Genomic DNA, 23,156 nt, shown 5'->3' with positions numbered 1-23,156 from the left:
AGCGTAGGCGGGTCAGGAGTGTTTGACCATCTGCGGCATGGTGTAGGCTATCAATGTGTGGTAGCCCCTGTTGCAGAAAGAGTAATGACAGGGGCCAAGCACCTGCGTCAGCCAAAGTGGCGGCCACTTGTGAGGTTCGGGGAACGCCAAGACAGAGCCGTATTGCTGACCGTATTGCCACCCGGACAAACGGGTATCCCTGGGCCGGCCTACACGGCCTCTTCCACAGCACGGCCTCCCACGAAGGGATGCCTCGTTGCTGCTCCGACTGCCAGTTGGCTGCTACTGGACGGCAGCCCGCCGGCACCGCTTTGGGACAGCCACTTCGCCAGCCTGTGCCTCCTGTGGTGAACCAGATACTCTGGAGCACCTCCTGCTGGCCTGTCCTGCTCACCTGCAGCACAGCGACCGACTTCTGCAGGAGTTCCACCGCCTGGGGCTCCAATGTTCACGACAGGAAGATATCCTCTTCCCCTGTCGTAATCAGCTACCAGCCTTCCTAAGTGTCGTCAATTACTTCGACTCGTCGGGGCTCGGCGAGACTATAGGAAATTTTTACAAAGACGGATAGCCTAACGGTTATCCCACTACCTCGGGTTTCCTGATCCGCCACTACTTCGCTTCTGCTGGGTCACTTCTTATAAGGTCTACCTCCAGCCTGCTCCTCCAGTCGAAAGCACTCTGCCCTCCCGGCCGGGCTGCTCTGATGCTGCTGGACGGCCCTCTACCTTTCTCCCTCCTAACCTCTCTCTCTTTTAATGCCATCGCCCCGACCCTGCTGGCGCTGAGCCCTGCTCCTGCATGGGTTGCAGAAGATAGTGCTAGCCTTTCCACCTTCCCCACAAGAACCACTTCAGTCACTCTCTCAACTACTCGCCTCTTCTTCGTCGTCTCCCTGAGTTAACATTTTGATGTCGCGACCGCGCTTTTCCGTTTCACGATTATTTCGGAGTGTTTCTCTCGTCATTATACCACACGCAGCAGCATTCGGCGACGAAACAGCAAATGCTTACGCACCAGTGAGATAAATCCCACAGGAGATTCTGCGTGTAATTTTTTTCGGAATAGCCGGGCATTGCCCCCTTTCAAACGAATAGAAGACGTCTGCCTACTGATCACCCAGGCACTGGCTACTCGGAGCTGCTGGGGAGAATGGATTTATTTGCGTATAATAAAAAAAATTACGTCGCCGTATAAACTTGTCGAGTGCTTTGGGCAAGTATACGACATCGCTCTGCCAACTCTTCTTCGCTGAGGGTTCGTTTCAGTGGCATCTTTAGAATTCCGTTGCACGCCGCCGCGATTTTCGATCAGCTACGGCAAGATAAGCAAGGGGAAGCGGGCCAATCGCAGACGCCGGCGCCACCCTCCTCATCCGGTTACCTACTTTCACTGCGCTAGCTCGGCCCCACTAAAGCCATCTCCATATCTGCCTGCTCCTCGCCTCTTGTCAGCCAATCAGAGAAGAAAAGCCTGCCAAGGTAGGCACCGCTACTCGCTTTGAAATCAAACAAAGCTGGTCTCCTATAAACGAGGGCAGCGTTTGACTGGGCGGCTCAAACAATACTGTGGATCACAGTCCGATGCTCACGTCAACGGTTACGTAAACCTAAAGTCAGAAGATTGCACTTAAAGCAGAGTGGAATAGTTTTACGTTATAGGGCCCCTGGTACAGTTAGCTTAATTAATAAGCTTAATTAATTAGCTTAATTAATACGGCACACTTAAAACACATTTCTAACAATGCATATTGATTCAATACATAATTTACAGCTAAAGCCCTAATTAATCAATACGATTTGGACCTTGCGTATACGCATCACCCATAACAATACGCTTGTTTTCACCTTATATCACCAAATGGACCCGTCATTACTCATTGAGGGGACCGGGGAAACCTAATTGAAGTATTTCGCGTGAATATAGCGAGAAAACAATTTGAAGTATTTCTTTGCATTATTAATCCTGGAACGTTAAACTTGCTTCAAGCATCACCTTTAGCATAGTCCCTATTTCGTTATCCTAGGATTGTGTAAAACATTGCAGGTAATATTCATATAACACTTCCAAGTCCTCGCTTAAAGGGACACTAAAGGCAAATACTAAGACAAGCTAAACTGATAGATTAGTGCTCGATAAACCTTAAGGCGTCAATATTATCGCGAACAAAGCTTGAATAATCGAGAAATTGAGGTAAATGCAGGACGGGATTACAAACTCCCCCGGGACATTCAAGCACTTGCCCGATCACGAAAACACTCCTCAATTAAATTCTGTCGTTCGTAGTCAATTATTCGTCGCAAAAATATCCTTGTCTTATAAGGTGAAATAAAGTGTTACATGTTCAGTTGTATTTCATTTTTAGAAGAAAAGAATTCTTAGAAATTATCCTTGACAACAATGCGAGCGGTTGAAAGGTTTCGTTTTCGCTGGACTCTGCGCCGCCCATGCTTTCGCGTCTCAGGAGTTTGTTTATCGCGTAGTGCTGCACTGGTTTTGCTCGCACGTGAGACTCACACAAACTCTAAGCAGCAGAGAATTCAACTTCCATGTGATGTCGCGGAATGCCCGAACAGTCTACGCCACTTCACCAAAAAGCAGCCGCAGCGGCCAATCCACCGCTCTGTCTTGGCTCGGTACCGCCGTCTGTCGGGCGCCGTTTTACTGAACGGCGGCAGCAAAGAGCGTATGCAACGTCACCACTCTCCCGGTTGGGTGGCGGGAGATCTGAATTTCGAAAAAGGTATTCGGATCCTTCAGATGCCATTTTCTCGTAAACTAAGCTTTGGTATGAAACAAGCATTGTGAGGTTTCTGAAAAGATATTTGAACAGTCCATGTCGACTTAGTATTTGCCTATGGTGTCCTTTTAAACATTTTTTGTGAAGCTAGGATTTACCATACCTCTTGGAACTTTCCCCGCCTATTATAAAAAAAAAGCTTCATATTTCCTTCAACTTCATCTTTGTAACACGTTGAGTTGTTTCAGGGCATGAGATAAGTTTTCTACGTGGTTTGAAAACTTGTACAGGTAATTTTGTACAAAGGGTATAATTACCCTACACAAATGAATAATCCATTGTGTATCACCCAGAACATGCTCCCTACTTAAACCCAATATAAACAACCTGGCTCATTAGGTTCACGGGGACTGGGAAAACCAAGTACGCCGGTAAACAAAAAAACGCCGACTGCTCATTAATTATATTAAAGGCGTAATACGATGCTACATACTTCATACTTTCAGTTCATGTCACCCATGACATGGCCCTCATTCTGTGACCAAATATAAGATTGTCGCCTTATTTCGTATAATAAGGACTGTGAGGAAACATTCTAAGCGCTTATTTCCGTCTCTGAACACACAGACGTCTTGGGTTTAGCAATACGGATTTCGCCCTGAGTAGCCGAAACACTTCAAAGTTTGCCTACAGTAACCCTTAACGTGCCTCTTGTTTACTCGAAACATAAATTCATTGAATGACGTAGTTCTTCCAGGGCACTGCGAAAAGGCGCATATAATGTTTTCGAGCGGTTCTAGTCTAACGGCTTTGTCGCAAACTCTAGCCAAAGTGTCACCTGCTCGGCGACCATATAAACGTGAGAACACAAGAAATAGCCAGTCGAAGCAATGGCCTGGTGGTTTCGAGCTTGGAGACCTATGGTCAGTGATCAAGTCCAGAATGCAAGGAAGGCTTTCACCTATTAAGCGCGACGCGCCTGGCCCTCCAACTGTCAGGCTTCATCAAGAAATATATTCATCGCAGATGACACCTGAAAGCAGAAAAAGGTTGCCTGGTTCAACTGCAGTCATGACGCGGTTGTCAGTTACCACGCCTGGGAACAGCTGAAGTCACCATGTGTGAGCACCAAGGCTAGCTTAGTGCTCCAAGGGCTCAATGCTTACTCGAATACTGTCTCCAAATATTTGATCGCCAGATCGCCTCACCCCACTCCCTTCCTTCCCTCTCCGCCGACCAAAAGAAGAAGGTGAATACATATAAACACACGCAATATTATGTGCAGCAACGCATCTTGATAATAAACGAAACAAGAATCAACACTGTGAATAAAAGACAATAATGAAGATTACATGCACAGAAACATTGAAAAAGCACGCTGGGAAAGTTACGTGCATCAAGAAAGGACGCCATTTTTATATACTCAGGATGGCATAAAGATAGAAGAAAATGGGTAGCAGAATGCAAACCTTGTTTTATATGAATTGTTAAGCAAACTAGATCACGTGGCTTCTTGGAAAGTTTTGTGGTCAGTGATCTGTAAAATAAGATCGCTAAATGTAATTCTACACTCAACAAACAGAAACAAATACGGTTATTTGCACGTAGCAATGAGGTAGCATTTCTGGGAAAATTGCTCTATGTAATAATGCGAATCGCCTGATACTGTATGGGCTAAATATATGAACAGCGATAGTAATGGGTACTATTAGAGTAGTAACTCTCGCCTTTCTTTCTTCAGGCTTCCTGCTCGTTGACCGGGGCTTTGACGTGTGGTCCATGAACTCGAGGGAAGTGAAACTGCACTCGAACCACACGACCCTCTCTCAAAATGACCATAAGTACTGGCAGTGGAGGTAAGCCCTTGCACTTAACGTACGCCACGGAAGGCGTGAACGCCGCTATAGCTTTGAGACTGTTTTCTTTAAATGCTTTTGAAGCGAAATCTTTTTGCGAAAGCTCCAGGAATGTGCAGACTGTGGGTGCTGCTGTTGCTGTCTTTCCGAATAGCTCATACTCGGTAGAGCATACTCAGCACGGATCGGCTCATATACTATAACCATTCATACGACTTACAGATGTGCCTGTGACCGGCTGTGGCCTCTAGAGAATGCAATAGCAAATGCTACCCTAATATCCTTAATGCCACAGGTATCCACCTTCAAGCGCGCGATTCCTTTAGTAAAACGAAGCTATTTATGCCTTCTTTTCTGTGGTTTGTCCCGTCTGCTCAGTCGTTTTCTTGCCGAGTGAAGTGTGCTGATCCCGGAGGCCCTGTAATGGTAAATTGGCCTAATCTGGGAGATGGTCGAATGAAAACGGAGCCGATCCCAGATGCAGTGTAATCCGTGGTCACGTAGGTCACGTGTGTCTCCGTGATGGGCGGTCTCCAAATCTCGCCGTCACGCCAGGCAGGTACCTAATCACTATGCTTTAATACACGGCGGAGAAGAAGAACGTTCGTATAGCGTTTACATTATACGCCTCGCGAAACCTTCGCAGCGCACAGATTCGAAAGTAAGCGTTGGATGCAAATAATTATTTTGTGCACTCGCCAAGGTAGTTTTATCAATATACAAAAAATGCAACTGGCAGCCACGGCAAGGAAGAAGCAACAGATTTTGAAGAGACTGCCCTTAAATTGTTGTCTTTGGTACACGTGGTATGAAAGTCGCTCTTAAAGTCAGAAGGTGCTGATTACGTCGAAACCTGAAATGGAATAACGGAAAGCTCTTTGATATAAGCTTCTATCTTCCGCTTCCTGGTTAATTTCACCAGAAGCTGGTCGCGGAGACAGTAAGCGTCAAAGGCAAATGAACATTTAGACAATGTTTTAGGCATTTGTATGGTTTTCTGGAAAACGTCACTGAAACAGTTTTTGGTGAAAGGCACACTAAAGGAATAGTTAAGTTGAATTGTATTAGTAAATAGCATTAATATTCGTATTAGTAAATTTTAGTATTCGACAACAGGAAAAAATCAACTCTTACAGGGGTAGGATATTCGGTAAGCTGGAAAAAAATTTTACAGAAACCATCGATGAGGCTAGCCAATTAAGCGAACAGCCAGAACGAACGAACGAACGAGAACGAACAAAACGAAACGAAACGAAACGAAACGAAACGAAACGAAACGAAACGAAACGAAACGAAACGAAACGAAACGAAACGAAACGAAACGAAACGAAACGAAACGAAACGAAACGAAACGAAACGAAACGAAACGAAACGAAACGAAACGAAACGAAACGAAACGAAACGAAACGAAACGAAACGAAACGAAACGAAACGAAACGAAACGAAACGAAACGAAACGAAACGAAACGAAACGAAACGAAACGAAACGAAACGAAACGAAACGAAACGAAACGAAACGAAACGAAACGAAACGAAACGAAACGAAACGAAACGAAACGAAACGAAACGAAACGAAACGAAACGAAACGAAACGAAACGAAACGAAACGAAACGAAACGAAACGAAACGAAACGAAACGAAACGAAACGAAACGAAACGAAACGAAACGAAACGAAACGAAACGAAACGAAACGAAACGAAACGAAACGAAACGAAACGAAACGAAACGAAACGAAACGAAACGAAACGAAACGAAACGAAACGAAACGAAACGAAACGAAACGAAACGAAACGAAACGAAACGAAACGAACGAACGAACGAACGAACGAACGAACGAACGAACGAACGAACGAACGAACGAACGAACGAACGAACGAACGAACGAACGAACGAACGAACGAACGAACGAACGAACGAACGAACGAACGAACGAACGAACGAACGAACGAACGAACGAACGAACGAACGAACGAACGAACGAACGAACGAACGAGCCGTCTTCCTTGCTGAGTCCGACCAGGGACCTTCGACCAACCACGAAAATGAGCGAAACAACCGACGAAAGTTATTTGCTTTCAAAAGATGCAAGAACGACACAGTGACAGCATAGATATTGACGGTTTGTTCTGAGGCCCAGTCAATTTGTTATCATCGATGATGGATTGCATTACATTCTTAAAGAGCCTAAATGTTTAAAGAAATTTTACTTAGTTACACTCTCCTCGAACATGAGCACATACCTCGAAATCCCTAACCTCACACTGACGTACCAGCGTAATGCTTTCGGCGCAAAAAGAATACAGAGCTCTCACTGTCATGTTATCATAATCCACTGGTAATTGTAAAACTAACGAAGAAGTATTTTTGACAGAATGCTTCGTCAGGCTAAACTAATTAGGCGTTTCTTTTTAGTATGGCTTAAGGTCATAACGAAAACGATCAAAAAAGCGTTCTGAAGAAAAAAAAAACATTTCCCAGCTGCCGCACGCACGCACGCACGCACGCACGCACGCACGCGCGCACACGCACACACACGCACGCGCGCACACGCACACACACACACACACACACACACACACACACACACACACACGCACACACGCACACACACGCACGCGCGCACGCGCGCACACACACACACGCACACGCACACACTGGCGCACGCGCGCGCGCACACACACACAAACTACATGCGCGTCGAGCCCGCTCACGCGTTGGTTGTATCTCGGCATCCTGTTCCGCCCCATAAAGTTCAGCCACTGCATTCATTGCATCTCGTGTTTCCGCTGTATGTTTCGATAACTGCGCTTAAGGTTTCGCCACGATTTGCAGCTTCGACGAGATCGGCCGCTACGACACGGCGGCGTGCGTGGACCACGTTCTCGAGGCCACCGGTGCCCCGAAGCTCACGTTGATGGCATTGTCCCAGGGTGTGGTCACAGCACTGGTCTTGCTGTCCACGCGCCCGGAGTACAACGAAAAGGTGATCGGCCCCGTTCCATTCACGCTCAAGATACGGTTTAAAGTAAACACTGAAGGGAGAAGAGAGCTAGCAAATTGTCCTTCTGCAATACCTAAAAAGCCAGATCTCACTGTCGGAACATGCTTAGCTAGCCAGAAAAGACGCCGAAACCATAGACAGGTGACAACTGTATCGCGTTAACACGACTTTCACACAACCTGCAGACATGATAGCATCGGAATATAATTCGAATATAAGAGGAAACGTAATTATGCTAGGCTGAAACTTCAAAGCTGCTGTTTGTTTTTGTGTGAGCCAAACCACGCACGTGAACGCAAAAGAACCTGACCAACTAGAGGCTAACAGCTTTGCTGTAAAAGAAAGCTTTGAATGCGCAATAGCTTGCAGTGAGGGACTTTCAAAACCTCAATTAAACAAAAGAAGTGGAAGTGTGGGCAACTGTCTTTTCTTTTTAGAGCAGTAACTCCTTGTCCACTTTTGGGGGTGTTACAAGTGTGCTCGTGTTGCTAGAAAGGCCACGGTTACCTTCTCTGACAACTCGAGTCAATTATTGGGAGAACAATAACTCTTGCAAATTGAATTGAATGCAGGAATAAAAAATTCAGCAACAACGAATAAGTGCAATAAATCTTCTTTTTTTTATATGCGCGCACAAAGTACCCTATGTTTTATGGACAACTAAGCATTCGCGTATACTGTAAAACACTGTAAAATGATCGGCGCAACCATTTTTGTTTTACTCTCAGGAATGTTTTATGTTTTAATGAATTGAAGGAGGGAACAGTTCCTTATGTTTCTTTTTCGTTATTTTGGGGCAATAAAGCTAGTAAAGTCTTCCTTGAAAAAAGTGTGCCAACCGTTAATACCTATTTTTTTATTGCTTCTGTTTCACTGCCAAGAGGTTATATTAGCGCGGATCGCCGGCAGCCTGAACTCGTATATTACCTAATTTCTCGTTAGTCGGCATATAATTTTTTTGTTGACTTGTGCCGATAGAGGTGTTGTACGCTATGGAAACATGATGAATGTGGTCATTCTTTTTTTCACGTGCAGGTCGACCTCGTCATAGGATATGGCCCCGTGGCCAACATCACACACTCGGGGCCACCTATATCAGTGGCAATGCCAATAATATCCCCCGTGCTTGTAAGTGGCCTCTTTATAAAATGGAGGGTATTTACAGAGGCATTAGAATAGGCTAGATCCCTGAGCATCGTCTATGTTAAAAAAATCTCGTAATTATACTCACTGCAAGCGCTCCTTACGTTCTCAGTCGTCTTGTGCATTGAATTGTTATCACAAGCTTTGTCTGAGAGGCGCCAAATAAAAGCGCGGACTCTGCCACCATTTCGCGGTATACAAAAATCTGGGTGGTATCACCTTTTAATTAGAGCTTAGCAAAGAATTAAAAACAATCAATGCCAGTTTTCGTACGGTCAATATGTGGTGACATTATAGGCTATGGGATGATTTGTGCTAGTCACAAATTCCTGGAAGGCAGGATATTTAACCTGAAAACCCATTTTTTGATGTTAAAGCAGCGTTTCACAAGTCATTTTCACGGGGCTTTCTGTCAGACTTATGCAGCTGAGATGCTGACATTGTCACTCATAACGACTGGTCATAAAGTATTCTCGTCTTTTAAATTGTACGCTCAATTTATTCTGACATACACAATGAAATCTTGAAACTATACCTTTTACTCGGAAAAACAATATTGCTCACTGTTACAGGAATAATGAAACAGTGAGATCTTAATTTGTGCATCTGGCTTGTAATTTACATTTAACATTCGAAGCCTGTGGTACCACGACGAAATTAAATTGGCTTGCGTGTTGACTTTCGCCATATAAGCAGGTCACTTTACGTGACATAATTCGATGTATTTTACAAGATACCTTTAGTAGATACTTTCAAATTTGCAACCATAGAATTATGTCAACTGGTGCAAGACAAGGGTGATTGGAGATCGATGGTCCAGGCCTGCAGTGCGCATAATATGGGCTCAATACGGCGATTATTGCTGTGCATGGTTCACTTAAGCCAACGTCATTTTAGAGTTTTTGGTCATATTGATTCTTTGAAAGTTCACGTGTTCCCATCGCGGAGATATTTTTTTGTAATTAGAACTGATTTTTCAAATGTCCAGTAGAGCATGTAGGGCCATTCGGCCTGTTCAACTGGATTACCCGAAGAAGTGGAATTTAGTTGCTCGACAAAAGGTATTTTTTTCAGACAACTAAACTAAAAGATTCAATATTCCGTCCGGCATTATTACTCTCGAGCGCATGTTGCAATTCGTAAATAGAAGCATAGCCTTACTGAAGACATGTCTGTTTGACAGATCCTCTTCTAAACTTTTCTCCACATTCGCGATATTCGTCTTTATATCGTGATACAACTTCCTTTGAATTTTACTTTTTTCGAAAACATCTCTTTAGTAGTGCGGCAATTAAGCGGAAATGCAATGACATTTTTGCCTTAATTTAGGGTCGAATATCTCAGAATTGGGACTATTGCTTTAGGATTTCTGTTAAGTGCACATGACTGTATCACTATTCAGCTTCAATTCTGCAAATACAACTGACATTAAGTAATTCTTGAAAAAATACATTTCTTAATATTTTTAAATAGCTACCCGGACATCGCGATTCGTCGTTGAAGTAATGCCTGCCTCTTCGGGTAATTTGCCAGAAAAGGCACTGAAGTGCTGGCACAGTCGTTTTCTTTAAAAATCAATTCGAAAGCTTAAAAGCAGCTGGCGTATTTGTTGCAGACAGTTCTAATCAATCAATCAATCGATCAGAGCCATCTTCTCAATGAAGTATTCAATGCAAACAAAAATTATTATTCTGTGCTATGCATGTCCACCTGTGACGCTGACAAGCGGATAGGCGTGCGTGCCTCGGTGGCATTGAAACTGACAACGCGATAGAGTTTTGTTCGGGCAAGCATGGAGACTGCAAATGTAATACAACCGAGCGTGCATCTTTGGCGCAGTTGGCGTTTGACCTATTGTCCAAAGGAGGTTACCTGGGGTCAAGGCTTGTCTCCAAAATGTGCAATTTCGTCACCAGCCGTCTGTGCCCTGGTTTGATGACGCTAACGCACCTGAGCAGCCCGCTTCAGCTTAACAAGGTGAGCGCTAATACGAATAATGCACATGCTAAAAACGCTGCAGGTGAGTCATCTCGGGACCAATATGAGTCCGATGTGCACCTGAAGAATAATTTCTTCTGTGGAAAAAAAAAACTACGCGATATCAATAAAGTGTTTCTAGGAGTATAGACACATAGATCGCAACAAAGAAACAAATCCAACTTTCAGAACTTTGGAACATTGGCTACTTTTGTGTAGGTAACAACGTGCGGTACGACAGTTATGGGCAAGACGTTAACATATTACGGGGACCGGTGCCACCATGCTTAGCCGACAAAGGAAGCATGTTTCGATTGCCCATTCGGCGACGAGCTGCTGCAGATGCTTGAGCCACGATGTTATGATCTGTAGGGCACAGAACTGGCATCCCTGGACATTGCTACCTTTTCGTGTTGATATGCAAAAATCCGTAGGTTGAGATGTTTACTAGCCTTCGCCCGAAGAGTAGAGCCGCTAGTAATATCTTTTTTTCAATGTAGACGTGCTTTGCACAAGGTCATTGCACTTTTCAAATAACTGTTTTGGAAGCGGACGCCAGCTAAAACCAGGAACAATGCAAGGGCTCCTTTCGTTGAGTTCAGCTGCTCTCTTATTATCCGCTGTTCACGGCTGGACAATCCCTATGATAACGCGGGCCAAGCTCCACTCTGATCATTGATGAAGCGCGAAATGAAATAGCGTTGCGATAGAACTGCTGCATTATCCCAGACATCGTTTCTGCCAAAACACTATTGCTCAATATAATGTCTCGCAAACACTGCCAGGCGGTCTTAAATTTCCTTCAAGAATAGACCTTGAATCACCTTGTTCAGTAAAACGCATTGCCATAGCTCGACAAATGTTTTGTCGAAATTCTTAATTATGCGTTACTGCCAAAGAACCTGTTCAAAGAGACATGAAAAGTATTGTTATTTTCATCATTGCTCGAAAATCTCTAGTAGGCTCGGTGTTCGCAACCCTGACGCGCCAAACGCTCCAGCATGAAGCTGTTGAATTTCTTGCCATTTCAGACGCGGGTACCAGTCTATGTCGGCCACTGGCCTAAGGGTACGTCTATACAAAACATGCGCCACTACCATCAGGTAAGTTTCTTGGTTCTTAACAAGGCGCTTTCATACACACGACGGGCTTGTGGGAGACCGCGTTGCTCTTATACTTTGATGATATATTATGAGGTATAACGTTCTAAAATAACGCAGGATATCTTATAGGCGCCATATTGGAGGAATCTGCACAAAATTTTACCACCTGGGTATTTTTTAACGCCCTAACAGCACCGATCTATGGGAATCGTTGCATTCTGCTCCGAGCAAGATGCTGCCACCACTGTCCAAAATTGAATGCACGAGTTGCTTCTGCTCGACAGCACACAACAGCAAGTAATCACTGCAGTCAGTCTCACGCCCAACAAAACACGCGGTTCACGGGTCCTTGCTACCATTTATTTCCATTTGCGGAAGCAAATTACTTGACTGCATTAAAGAATACCCTCGTATTTACCCTGGTATTCCCTAAAGAAGCAGTTTTACAAGGAGATTCCTTTAAGACCCTATGATATGATCTGAATATCAAATGGACGGTACAAAATAACGTAGAATAAGCAGAACATTGGTTTGTACCGTCGTATGCCCCGTGAATGGTGAGTTGTGTTAACTAATTCAACCAACAGTTTAGTCGGGATAATTGCACCATCAAGAACAATAGTAGAAAGAATAAACATAAAATTGATTTAGTTCAATGGAGCCGTTTCTAGTCGAATGTTTCCATCCGATTTGCAGTGCAAACACAATCATTGGTAAAGTTGTTTAAGTTTACCACTCGACTTCTGTCCGAAAAGGTTCCATTGGTACTTTGGCCAGATTCATGTTGACAACGTGGTTTTCACAGAGTTCTCATCAAATTTTTGCTTGAGAGGGGTCCAGATTTGAAGTGTTGAAGAGTCTTCACCTGTACAAGTTCATTCACCCCCCATTTTTGCCCCATCGTCAACACTTTTTTTAAAATTTTTCTCTTTTTACCTCCATTACCTTCTCCCCAGTGCTGAGTAGGTCAAAACTTTGATTCAGGCTGACATTTTAGTTTTCTATCATAAAAATATCTTTGTCTCTCGCTCTCTCGCTCTCTATCCAATTTCTGGAACATTTACACGGAACGTGGAAGAGAGGGCCGTTCGTGGGATCGTTTAACTATCAACGACAAAGTTCAGGTAGAGCAGCATGGGCAGAAATAGATTGTTAATGAGTTGCGGCATTACATTACCACAGAGCTGTAGAGGCGACGCTATAGCGGAGGCTTGAATTGGTTGCAGAAAAAAAAAACACGAAGATCGGCCGGGCGCGTTATCAAAGATAACTTCCAGCTACATTACAGACTTGTCAATCGGAACTATGCAGTTTGGCTGCTGCCACAAGTAAACTTACAATGCACTTTAGCACTTTGTAGAAGCACCACGCCAGTCAAGCTGCTGGGGACCCTAACTCTCTGCTGAGGTTTTGCCACATGTTCAATCACTACTCTTTGAAATTCAGTATATTTTCTCACAAAACAAGCTTACGTCCCAGCTTTCCCGAAATTTTGTTATTTATGGACAAGGCATTTAATTTCTCATTTGTGTGGTCAATCCCCGTCATAGGTATGCAGCATGTTGGAAAGGCGTCAACCTCAATATAAACACCAAGCTGGCCAGGAGCGCCGCATGCTGCTCCGCTGGCCATCCACCTGGCGGTCACAACTGCAGCGAAAAATAAATGTAGATGGTCCGCTACTACGGGCCGCTTAGATAGTAAATCGAAGAAATATGCAGGACTAAAACACTTGTTCGAATCTATGTGACCGAAACCCTAGCGAGGCGCTTCTCTAGCACGCAAGTGCTTTAGGTCGCTTACGCTTGAAACGTGACGTGTCGCACACGCCTACCTTCTGTAAGAGCACGAGAAAAGTACGCGTCTGATTGGGGCTTAATGGTTAGATAAACCAGTTGTTGAGATGGGAGACCGAGGTCGGATCCCGCCATTAGGCGCGTAGCTCTTTTATTTTTTTGTGTGTGCGAGTTACTTGGCGAAACATCAGCGCCAGCAACTCTCAGCTGGAGCAGAAGCCACGGTCGGCAACGTTTGGGCAAGGTCGCTGCTAAGAGGGCATCGCTTTAAATAAGGGGTGACCACTGTTGGAATTGAACTGTCTTTAAACGCGACCGAAGGGCCAGCGCAGTACAGACAGGATGCCGAAAAACTGTTTAACGTTCCAACAATCGTAACAAGAAAGGAGAAAAAGGTGCTAAGAAGTGCTGGAACGGCCGATGCTCGTATACAACATAACGCGGTTACCAAAACAGCGCAAGTAAAGTAAGTTCTTAGATTCTACTGAGCACTGCAGTCGAACAATAATGCAGCTTCTTCAAATCACCACGCTAGCATCTACCTTTCAGACGGCCGCCACCAGTGAAGGTGAAAAAAATTGGCAGATACACTTAATACTGCGTACGTGTGAGACGGCGAAAGCATTAGAGTCGCTTTGGTGAATTTTTTTCTCCGCATTCCTTGTCCACGCAAGCTCTCTCCCGCATTTTAACTGCGCCTCGGTAAAGGAGCCTACAAACAGCCCTTGCGTGTCGGCTCCCTAGCCGAATGAAAACGCGCCAGCGGTCTCAACGCGCGCACTTTCCCGCGAGGAGTTCATAACTCTAAGGACCACTCAGCAACACTCAGTTGTACATTAACGCTTTTTATTTTATACGCTGATGACGTGGCGCCCCCTCCTAGCCATTCATTGGCTGCACCGTCACGTGCCCATCAACGTCCGCACTAGGCCACACGTTTAGTCAGCTAGATGGCTAAGAAGTGACGTCAGCAATGACGCTGCACTAGGCACAGATTTAGTCAACCAGAACCGTGGAGCTGCCGTGGAGTCGGTGTTTAATCTTTCTGTGTGCGTGTTATTTCAAGCGAGCATATACGTGGTTTTAAATTGCAGCAGGTAAAAGTGCGGTTGCTGGCCTGTGCCGACGACATTGCCACTTTCTGTACCGGTTACGATAGCATTCTGCATGTTGTTAAAACTGCGAAAAGTTTTCGTCTTTCGAGCGGAAGTTCTGTGAACAGGGGGAAGTCTCTGGGGTTTTGGCACTGCTACTGGCCGTCTACGCCAGACACCTTTGCGAATTTAAGTTTCGTGACCACTCCAGTTATGTATTCGGGAGTGACCTTAGAAAATTACTTGGAAAATTATCAGCATAGGGAACCTTACTGGTACGACCAAACTGGCAACTTGCGCGAGAAAACAAGTAACTGGAACGGCTGGAATCTGTCAGTTCTTTAAAGGGCGACAGTATGCAACTCATTCATTATCAGTAAATTGCGGTACGTGATACAAGTGATACCCTCTTGAAGAATGAATGTACAAAAGCTCGACCAAATATTTGTGGTGTTTGTTTGGGGATCCTCGTGGGAGCGATCAAGCAGAACCGATTTGTTTAGGCGAGTCCGCGATGGCGGGTTGTTGTTAGGCCATTTGTCCTTACGCCAAATAGTTAATTGATTTATTTTCTTGAGAGACGTAAAAGATCCGTTCCTTCGAACAGTGTGCCAGACGCGGTTGAGTAATGCCTTACTAAATCTTGTGGTCTCAATGGACCATGTGCACGGTTGCATTCGGGGTTATTTAAAATAGGTTGTTATATCGACCGGTTTTTGTATGTGCTCATTTTTCTGAATTACTTATGTGAAGTGAGTCGAAAAAGTTATATAGAGATCGGTGCGATGTGGTGTTACCTCTGCCGCTATACAGATTTTTGTACAGTGCCACAAAGGGAAAGGATGTGGTTAAGCGTGTCAAAAAGATAATGGTACCATCTGATGTTAAAAGCTTTTTCATTTGCTTGCACGCCAGAACAGTGATCGTCAAGAAATGGCAGGCGGAAAGGGGGCTTTTTGTGGATATTTTACAAAGGAACCTTTAAAAAGACTTCCCGCTGCACTCTCAACAAATCTGGTTTTTGGCTATCAATAAGGAAGATGGTGTGCCTTATGATGTAATCACGCTCATTTTACTGCACAGTGCGTGTAAATGTCGTATGGATGTCCGAAATGCAGACGGCTGCAGAGTGGGGCGCCAATATTTAAAAGAAACTATTCACAGATATGCTGAAGAACAAAAGTCACAAATACCTTTGCCAGACTGGTTGCCATTTGTAGAATTGCTTTTGTATATGAAGTTTATTTAGAATTCCGTTCTCCAAAAGCAGGAGAACGTTTTTAGCATTTTAATACTTTTATGTATTTCTGTTCTGTGGTCCTTGTAAGTGGTAACAAAAAGAAAAAAGAAAGCCGCCGTGGAGTCAGGGAAGCGTGCTTGCCTTGATCCCTGGATGCCCGGTTCGATTCCCACCCACACTGAAATTTGCCTACTATTCCTTTTAAGGGCATTAATCTACAGTGTTTACAAGAACCTCCCTGAGAAATATGACGACAACTGGAGTATTTTTTGATGTGACTTTATTCTTTGCCGTCGGTCATTTTTAGTACTATCATTCGGTCCAGCCGCCGATTTCAACACCGGATTTTCGCGTAATGGGGCATATTACGATTTCGCATTATAAAGGCTGAGTCACTTTAATATATACTTACTAGCGACAGTGGCTCTGTGATATGCCACCGTGCGGCTGAATACAAGGTTCCAAGTTCGATTGCCCGCCGCCTCGTAAACATGGGAGCGGAACGCAAGAGCACATAGATTTCGGCACACACTGAACAAGTTAAGTACAAGTGGCCTATATTAATCGGCAGCCTTCTATTACAGCGTCTCGTGTAGAGCACTGAGCAACGTTGACACCAGGGGGATATTCTGTCAGAGTCCACCTCGTGGACATATCCATTTCGTCTTTGCTGAAGTGCTACACAATTAACTTCAAAACTTGACAGTAATAAGGGTCTAAATTCAAATGTCAAAGAGAAATCTGTCTTAAGGTGGGCGTACGAGCTCTTTTACGTTGGCAACACTCTTGTGACAATGGTCTTCCGAACCCCCGACCTTCATTTTGGAGCTATCCAGTAGGCCACGAAGCAGCCAGTTCCGGCGCACTTAGGATTTCGGTTTCGACACATATAGCTTGCGCAACAATTTCTTTCAACTGCTGCACTACCCAAGCCCAGAAATCTTTCTGGAAAACTAGGGATTGTAAGAGGCCAGAAACGCAACAGAGTGTCACCTTGAGCGAAGGCAATGGGACGAATCATTAGAATACCATAGGCTTATGACCGAGATTGAGATGTGCTGCATATCGCGCTTGTAAAGAAACGGCGGGGGCATTAGTCTGCCCATTAAAAAGAAAATGTCTTAACGCTTTTAATTGACTGGCGTGCAAAATTACTCTATGTTACAAGTAATCGTTCCAAATTAGTCAAACTCATTATTTCTTGTCGCTTTTCTATCACCATGCTTCGTTTCATGAGAAAACTTTCATCACTCGACCAAAGTTTATGTATAACATTGTTTCAGACATAGCAAGAAAATGGAAAGCTGCGCTTAATGCTTCTATTGGTGCAAGACAGGCGTCAGTGGGTGTAAGAATGGCCTTTTTGTACGGTGTATACAAACACCTTACATTAAGGATGCTTTACAGGAGCCACCTCATCAGCAGATTTAAAAAAAAACATCCATTGAGTGTACCCTTGAGGGTGCTTATCTGTTTACTGCCACACCATCCATAGTGTTAAAGTGTTCTCTGAAGACAAAATGAACTCTTGCCAAATTTTTTTTCAGGTGTACAAGGCAAAAAACTTCATCATGTACAACCATGGAGTGTTGGAAAATCGACGGCGATATGGCCAGGCAAGTAGAGTGGAGGTGGTTTGCGCCTGCGGTTCATTCTTCACACACGGAGCATGTATGCCACCTGGAAATGTTTCAAGGAACTGCTGCAAAAAGATAAATCTTTGTGGACGAACTGGGCTAAGCAAAATTGAAATATGCTGAAAGACGGAGTGCATGGTCTGATGAAAAAACAATTGTAGTAATTATTTTGGAGTGCTAGATGCAGTGTGACGGGTTAATGTGTTATAATGCTTTAACGCAATAAAAAGAACTATACAGTCATTACTTCAGGAATGGTCGCAGAAAAAGTTTTCATTGGTTAGGACCTTAGTTGGATTTTCATCAGGACTGCTCTCTAAACGCGACGTGCATGCCCATTGGAAAGATAAGTGCAACGAAACCAGGTAGACTATTGTTTTTTTTTGTTTCTCCCGCAATAACTGTACGTTGTACATACATGTGGTGATGCTTATTAGCAGTGTTTACGTCCTTCTGACTCTTCTACTCAAGATTGACTCGCCATACCGGCCCTGCGAAAGTGGATGTCGAACGAAGCTGTTGCAAAACCTCCACTACGACTGCTGAGTAGGGTATTCAGTGATGGTACGGATGCTTGTTTTGAGCTTGTTCTTTATTGAAACATATGTGGCTCTGCGTATTGTGCGGGTGATTTCAATGTATGTGTGCACTGTTCGCTTCACTTCGCTGAGTGCTTGTAGCCTTTGCATTATGAGGATGATGAGCCATTGCATTTAGCACAAAAGTGTTTTATGCCGGGGACCACCATCAACTTCCTGTAACTGATGTGACGTCGACCCGAACGCGGGGAGTATGGTCTCTCTTGACAAGGATGGCATCGCCGTCTAGGAGCGATGAATCGAATTACTGCATCAAGACACTAACGAGCGCCGGCAGTGAGCGCTTCGGCACTCTCGGCGCAGCGGAGGCTCCAACGGGGTGTAGCTTGGTGTAGGCGTCGTAGGCCTTCTGCTGCGGAGACGACGCAGTTCAGCACATCGTCTTTTACGCCTGATGAAGCTGTAAAGCCTCGTTGCCTATGGAGTGAAGCTTCAACGTGCATCAGCAGTGCTTACACGCAGCATACTGCTTCACTTGTGACGGAACCAACTAAGAAAGCTGCCACGCTAAGCGGGGCAGAAAGGCAATAACGTCGACAGGGGAAAATCAAGCTGCGTGATGGAGAATGCCTTCGCGCGTTCACGGCGCAAGCTGCGAACTCTGCCACTGGCATTCTTGAAGCTGAGCACATCGCAACTCAATTGGCAGCCCAAGACACTACGGAGGCGGACCAAAATGATCGTACCTTCACCGAAGCGACTCGGCAGCAGCAAGCCTCACGCCAACAGGACGCTGCGCGTAAAGCAAACCTGCAACACGGTCGCCGACCCTGAAATCGTGCGCCGTTCGCTGTAGCGGAGCGTGAATTCACGAACATGCAACAGCTTCTGTGAAGACACGTTCGAGACTCGTGTTCTACCGATTCCTATGAAAGGAGGATCTGCCATATTTTTTTGCTTGATTAGGGGGTAGGAACCATTGCTGCTGATGGCAATGTGTGCTCACGAATGGACACGACAAATGCCGACCACCAAGGGGCTAACAGCTTCGCTGTAATATTAGGGTTTGTATGATGTCTGCTTGCTTTGACGGAGACTTTAATGTGAGTAATCAGTGCAATATATCTTACGAGGTGAGTGTTTCGATTTGCTTTATATGCTTCATATTGTGCTCCGTAGAGAACGTCACTGACGGAAATAATAGATTCTGCGGAAATGCGGAACCGCTCAGCCGTGAAGCTTTCATTATGAGAATCCTGCATACGGTTCCTTTGTCAATTCGGACAACTTAAAAGTGTATGGTATTTACACTTACATAGCGTATACTTGAATGTATTCGTTCTTTGGCATCACACACACACACACACACACACACACACACACACACACACACACACACACACACACACACACACACACACACACACACACACACACACACACACACACACACACACACACACACACACACACACACACACACACACACACACACACACACACACACACACACACACACACACACACACACACACACACACACACACACACACACACACACACACACACACACACACACACACACACACACACACACACACACACACACACACACACACACGCACACGTACACGCACACACGCGCACACACACACGCGCACGCACACACGCACACACACACACACGCACACGCACACGCACGCACACACACACACACACACATACACACACACGCACACACCACATGTGTAGAATCTATGCTTTTATGCTACTATTCGAGTCTATAGGCTAGATCATGTGGCATGTTTGCAGAAAGTGAGGCTAAAAGGGCCAGGTTAACGGGTTAACTGCGCTTTATTGTGCTTTGTCTTGGACATTTGCAGATGGCACCACCGGCGTACCCTCTTGAGCTAATCACGGCCCCCATTGCTCTGTTCTCATCAGAAGGAGACCTGGTGGCTGACACCCGCGACGTGGCAGATCTGGTGACGAGACTCGGGTCGAGCGTAGTTTTCCGCCGCATTGTACCCGAGAGGACGTTTGGACACGCGGACTTTGTCGCGGGATACAATGCCAACGAAGTCTTGCACAACATTGCATTTGATCTCATCCGACAGCACGCTACGCAGCGGTCGTGAAAAAAAAATGGCTGCCTTCAGCGCTTACGTTACCTTCCCTTCGGCAGTGTTTATAAGATATTAACAAAATTTTCTGTATTAATAGATAAAGAAGAACTCTTGTTGCCGCAGCAGAGCACAATTGGGCGAGTTGGTGCTTTCTTGAAGACAACGCAGCGCTGGGACACAATCATGATTGTAGCCAGTTAACCAGGAGCAACCTACCTGACACTGCGGACATGAGTTTTGTGATGAGGAGATTGTGGAAGTTTGTCTAATAAAATGTGCCTGTTGTGCTCTGAGGCTGTGTTTAGTCATTCAATAGAAGCTGGCCAAGGAGTCAGATGTGTCAGCAGAGTCCCACCCCAAAGAAAATTAAATGGTGGTAAGATTTGGAGGCTGCTTAATGGGGACATCTTTTTCTTTGGAGTCTCTACATCACTACATAGCTTTTCTTGAGCCTAATGCGCGCAATGAAAGTGATAAAGTACCGACTCCAAACTAATTACACTGATTATGCACGCATCGCTTCTAGGTATACTTAGAAAACGACCACAGGAGTTTCTGCATGACTTTTTTGCCCTTCCTTAGTGATGCTTTTATTGTTAATTTTTCTACTTTAACTGTGTGCTGGAAATATTTCCAACAGTAAGTTTATTTAGTGAGTATACCGTATAGGAAGCTGTTACTCAATTTCTGCATCCTGCTGTCTCTTTGTTTTAACGGAATGTAGGCGTTCGCCAAGCCTACAAGCTTCAGCAACGTTGCACATCTTGTGCCGGATGTTGGAAATAATATGACTGACTTTGAGCTCATGTCCATGAGAAAACAAAGCTTTACGTAGTATCACGGATGTGTTAATGTGCGATAAGAATGTTTGAGAGTGTTATCAAGTTGTTTTCCTCACGCATGCGAACAATAGGAATGATTAGTGCCGTCGCAGGACAGTTTCTTGCTGCCGCATAGCACAGATAGCACAGTTTAATAGCCTGCTAAACCCGGGAATAAGGGGGCCGGAAAAAACGCATATATTGCACAGGCGTGTTTCGAAGTTGTCCCAATAGAATAATTCCAAAAAATGCGCCGCAAATTTAATGCCTTGCTCTTTCCCGTAGCTTCTGGCCGTCCTATCCGCTAATCTCACTGTTCGCAGTACTGTAAATGTAAAATATAGAGCGATGAAATTGCCATGCATACGCATTTCAACTGCATCTGTAGTCGAGATTGCCAGTTGTAGAGCGGAGTGCTTGGCCAAGTGTGGTACAGCGGAAAGCCCCAAAATACTTCATGATGGAATACTGCACTGCGAAGCCAAACTATGAGCAAGAACGTGAAGAACTAATAATAATAACATTTGGGGTTTTACGTGCCAAAACCACTTTCTGATTATGAGGCACGCCGTAGTGGAGGACTCCGGAAATTTTGACCACCTGGGGTTCTTTAACGTGCACCTAAATCTAAGCACACGGGTGTTTTCGCATTTCGCCCCCATCGAAATGCGGCCGCCGTGGCCGGGATTCGATCCCGCGACCTCGTGCTCAGCAGCCCAACACCATAGCCACTGAGCAACCACGGCGGGTGTGAAGAACTAAGACAAAAAGCACACAAGAAAGGGTATACCATCTAATGTTCACTGACAGTCACACACACACAAAAAAACACACACACACTTCAGCGAGACCAAGCAAGACTCACGGAGTCACAAGGACTTTCCTATTTGCATCAAGTTCTATGTGCCTGAATGAATTTTTTTCAGAAGTTCGATTTCCTTGTTACCGAATGCTACGGATGATCGACTAACAAACTTGCCCTTTCATCGATATTGCATATGCAATGCCTCGGATATTGTACGGAGAGCCTGCGCTTCATGTGTGTCTAGTGTCCTAGCTCATCACGTCACGTCTTTCAAGCAGGGGTGGCGGTGACGTTACAGGCAGCTGTAGCCTGGCAGACGAGGTAGGCAAATGTAGCGCCTCTTCTGCCTCTTTCTGTTTATACATTTCAGCACAAGATGTCTGAGAGTCCACTGTCTCGAAGAAACACAAGAAGGGGCAGTATACAATACTTCTCTTCGAATCATTCTTTTCTTTTCGGAAACCCCCGACCTAGGATGCAATCCTGTGGAAATCCTCTTCGCCTCTCATGGCATCAAATAAAGTTTCGCTCCGCAGTGTAACGCCAGCAGGACCACATAAAATGTTTCGTGTTGCCCATGTCGCCCGGGGTCTGCAAAACGAGGAAAGGGCGCGTTCCCTGTGTTAAGGGAACAACCTTACGTGTACGCTGAATCCGTTCACATTCGAAAAAGAAGCGCGACCTCAGAGCGTGTTAGAGTCTTGATCACGCAGGGTACATGCTGCCGCATCTAATGTTATCGAAAACGACATTTAATGGCCTTCTTGGCTACTTGAGAATTTTGAGGCCGTTTCACTTCTGCGGAGCCTCCTAGCGCGGAACGTGCTATATAATCAGCTTCTTTAACGCGACAGCCCATGTCGCAGAAAATCCGGTGTCGGCGTCGGACGTCGTTTCGACAAAAAGATTTTGGAACCACGCATACCCAGGCCCTCCATGTGACGCGAGGAATCGAATGAAATCATTGAACTTTTCAAGCTAAAATACATAGAAAAATCGCAAACTAGGACTTTTACACTCAGCCTACGGAAGTGATAGCTCTCGGATTGTACATAATTCTGTTTCAAGAAATCTCAAAGAAACCGATTTTACAGCGTTTCTACAATTCACAGACCGGCCACGGCGTCCGCCATTTCCGCGCGCTGGCGCGCGGGTGTCTCGGGGGCCACAGAGTGGAGCACACGGTTCCTTGCAATACCTCCAGCTGGCGCTCGTCTCCACCCCATCGCGGCCCACGCAAGAGGCCGCGTTTCTACCACAAAGTTAGGGTTTGTGCA

At 45.1% G+C, this 23,156-nt stretch overlaps 1 protein-coding gene across 1 annotated transcript in view; it reads left to right on the top strand.

The window, feature by feature from the left end:
- LOC142563188 (lipase member N-like) overlaps positions 1 to 23,156 on the top strand; it is a 42,137-nt gene that overhangs the window by 5,606 nt on the left and 13,375 nt on the right. Inside the window, exons 3-4 of the mRNA XM_075673739.1 lie at positions 4,482 to 4,596; positions 7,430 to 7,580. Coding sequence (XP_075529854.1) covers positions 4,482 to 4,596; positions 7,430 to 7,580 — 266 coding nt within the window. The remainder of the gene's footprint in view (positions 1 to 4,481; positions 4,597 to 7,429; positions 7,581 to 23,156) is intronic.

Source organism: Dermacentor variabilis, chromosome 11 (genome assembly GCF_050947875.1).
Source record: "Dermacentor variabilis isolate Ectoservices chromosome 11, ASM5094787v1, whole genome shotgun sequence".
Taxonomy (NCBI): domain Eukaryota; kingdom Metazoa; phylum Arthropoda; class Arachnida; order Ixodida; family Ixodidae; genus Dermacentor; species Dermacentor variabilis.
The sequence above is the reverse complement of the archived record's forward strand: the minus strand, read 5'-3'. Positions and strand labels throughout refer to the sequence as shown.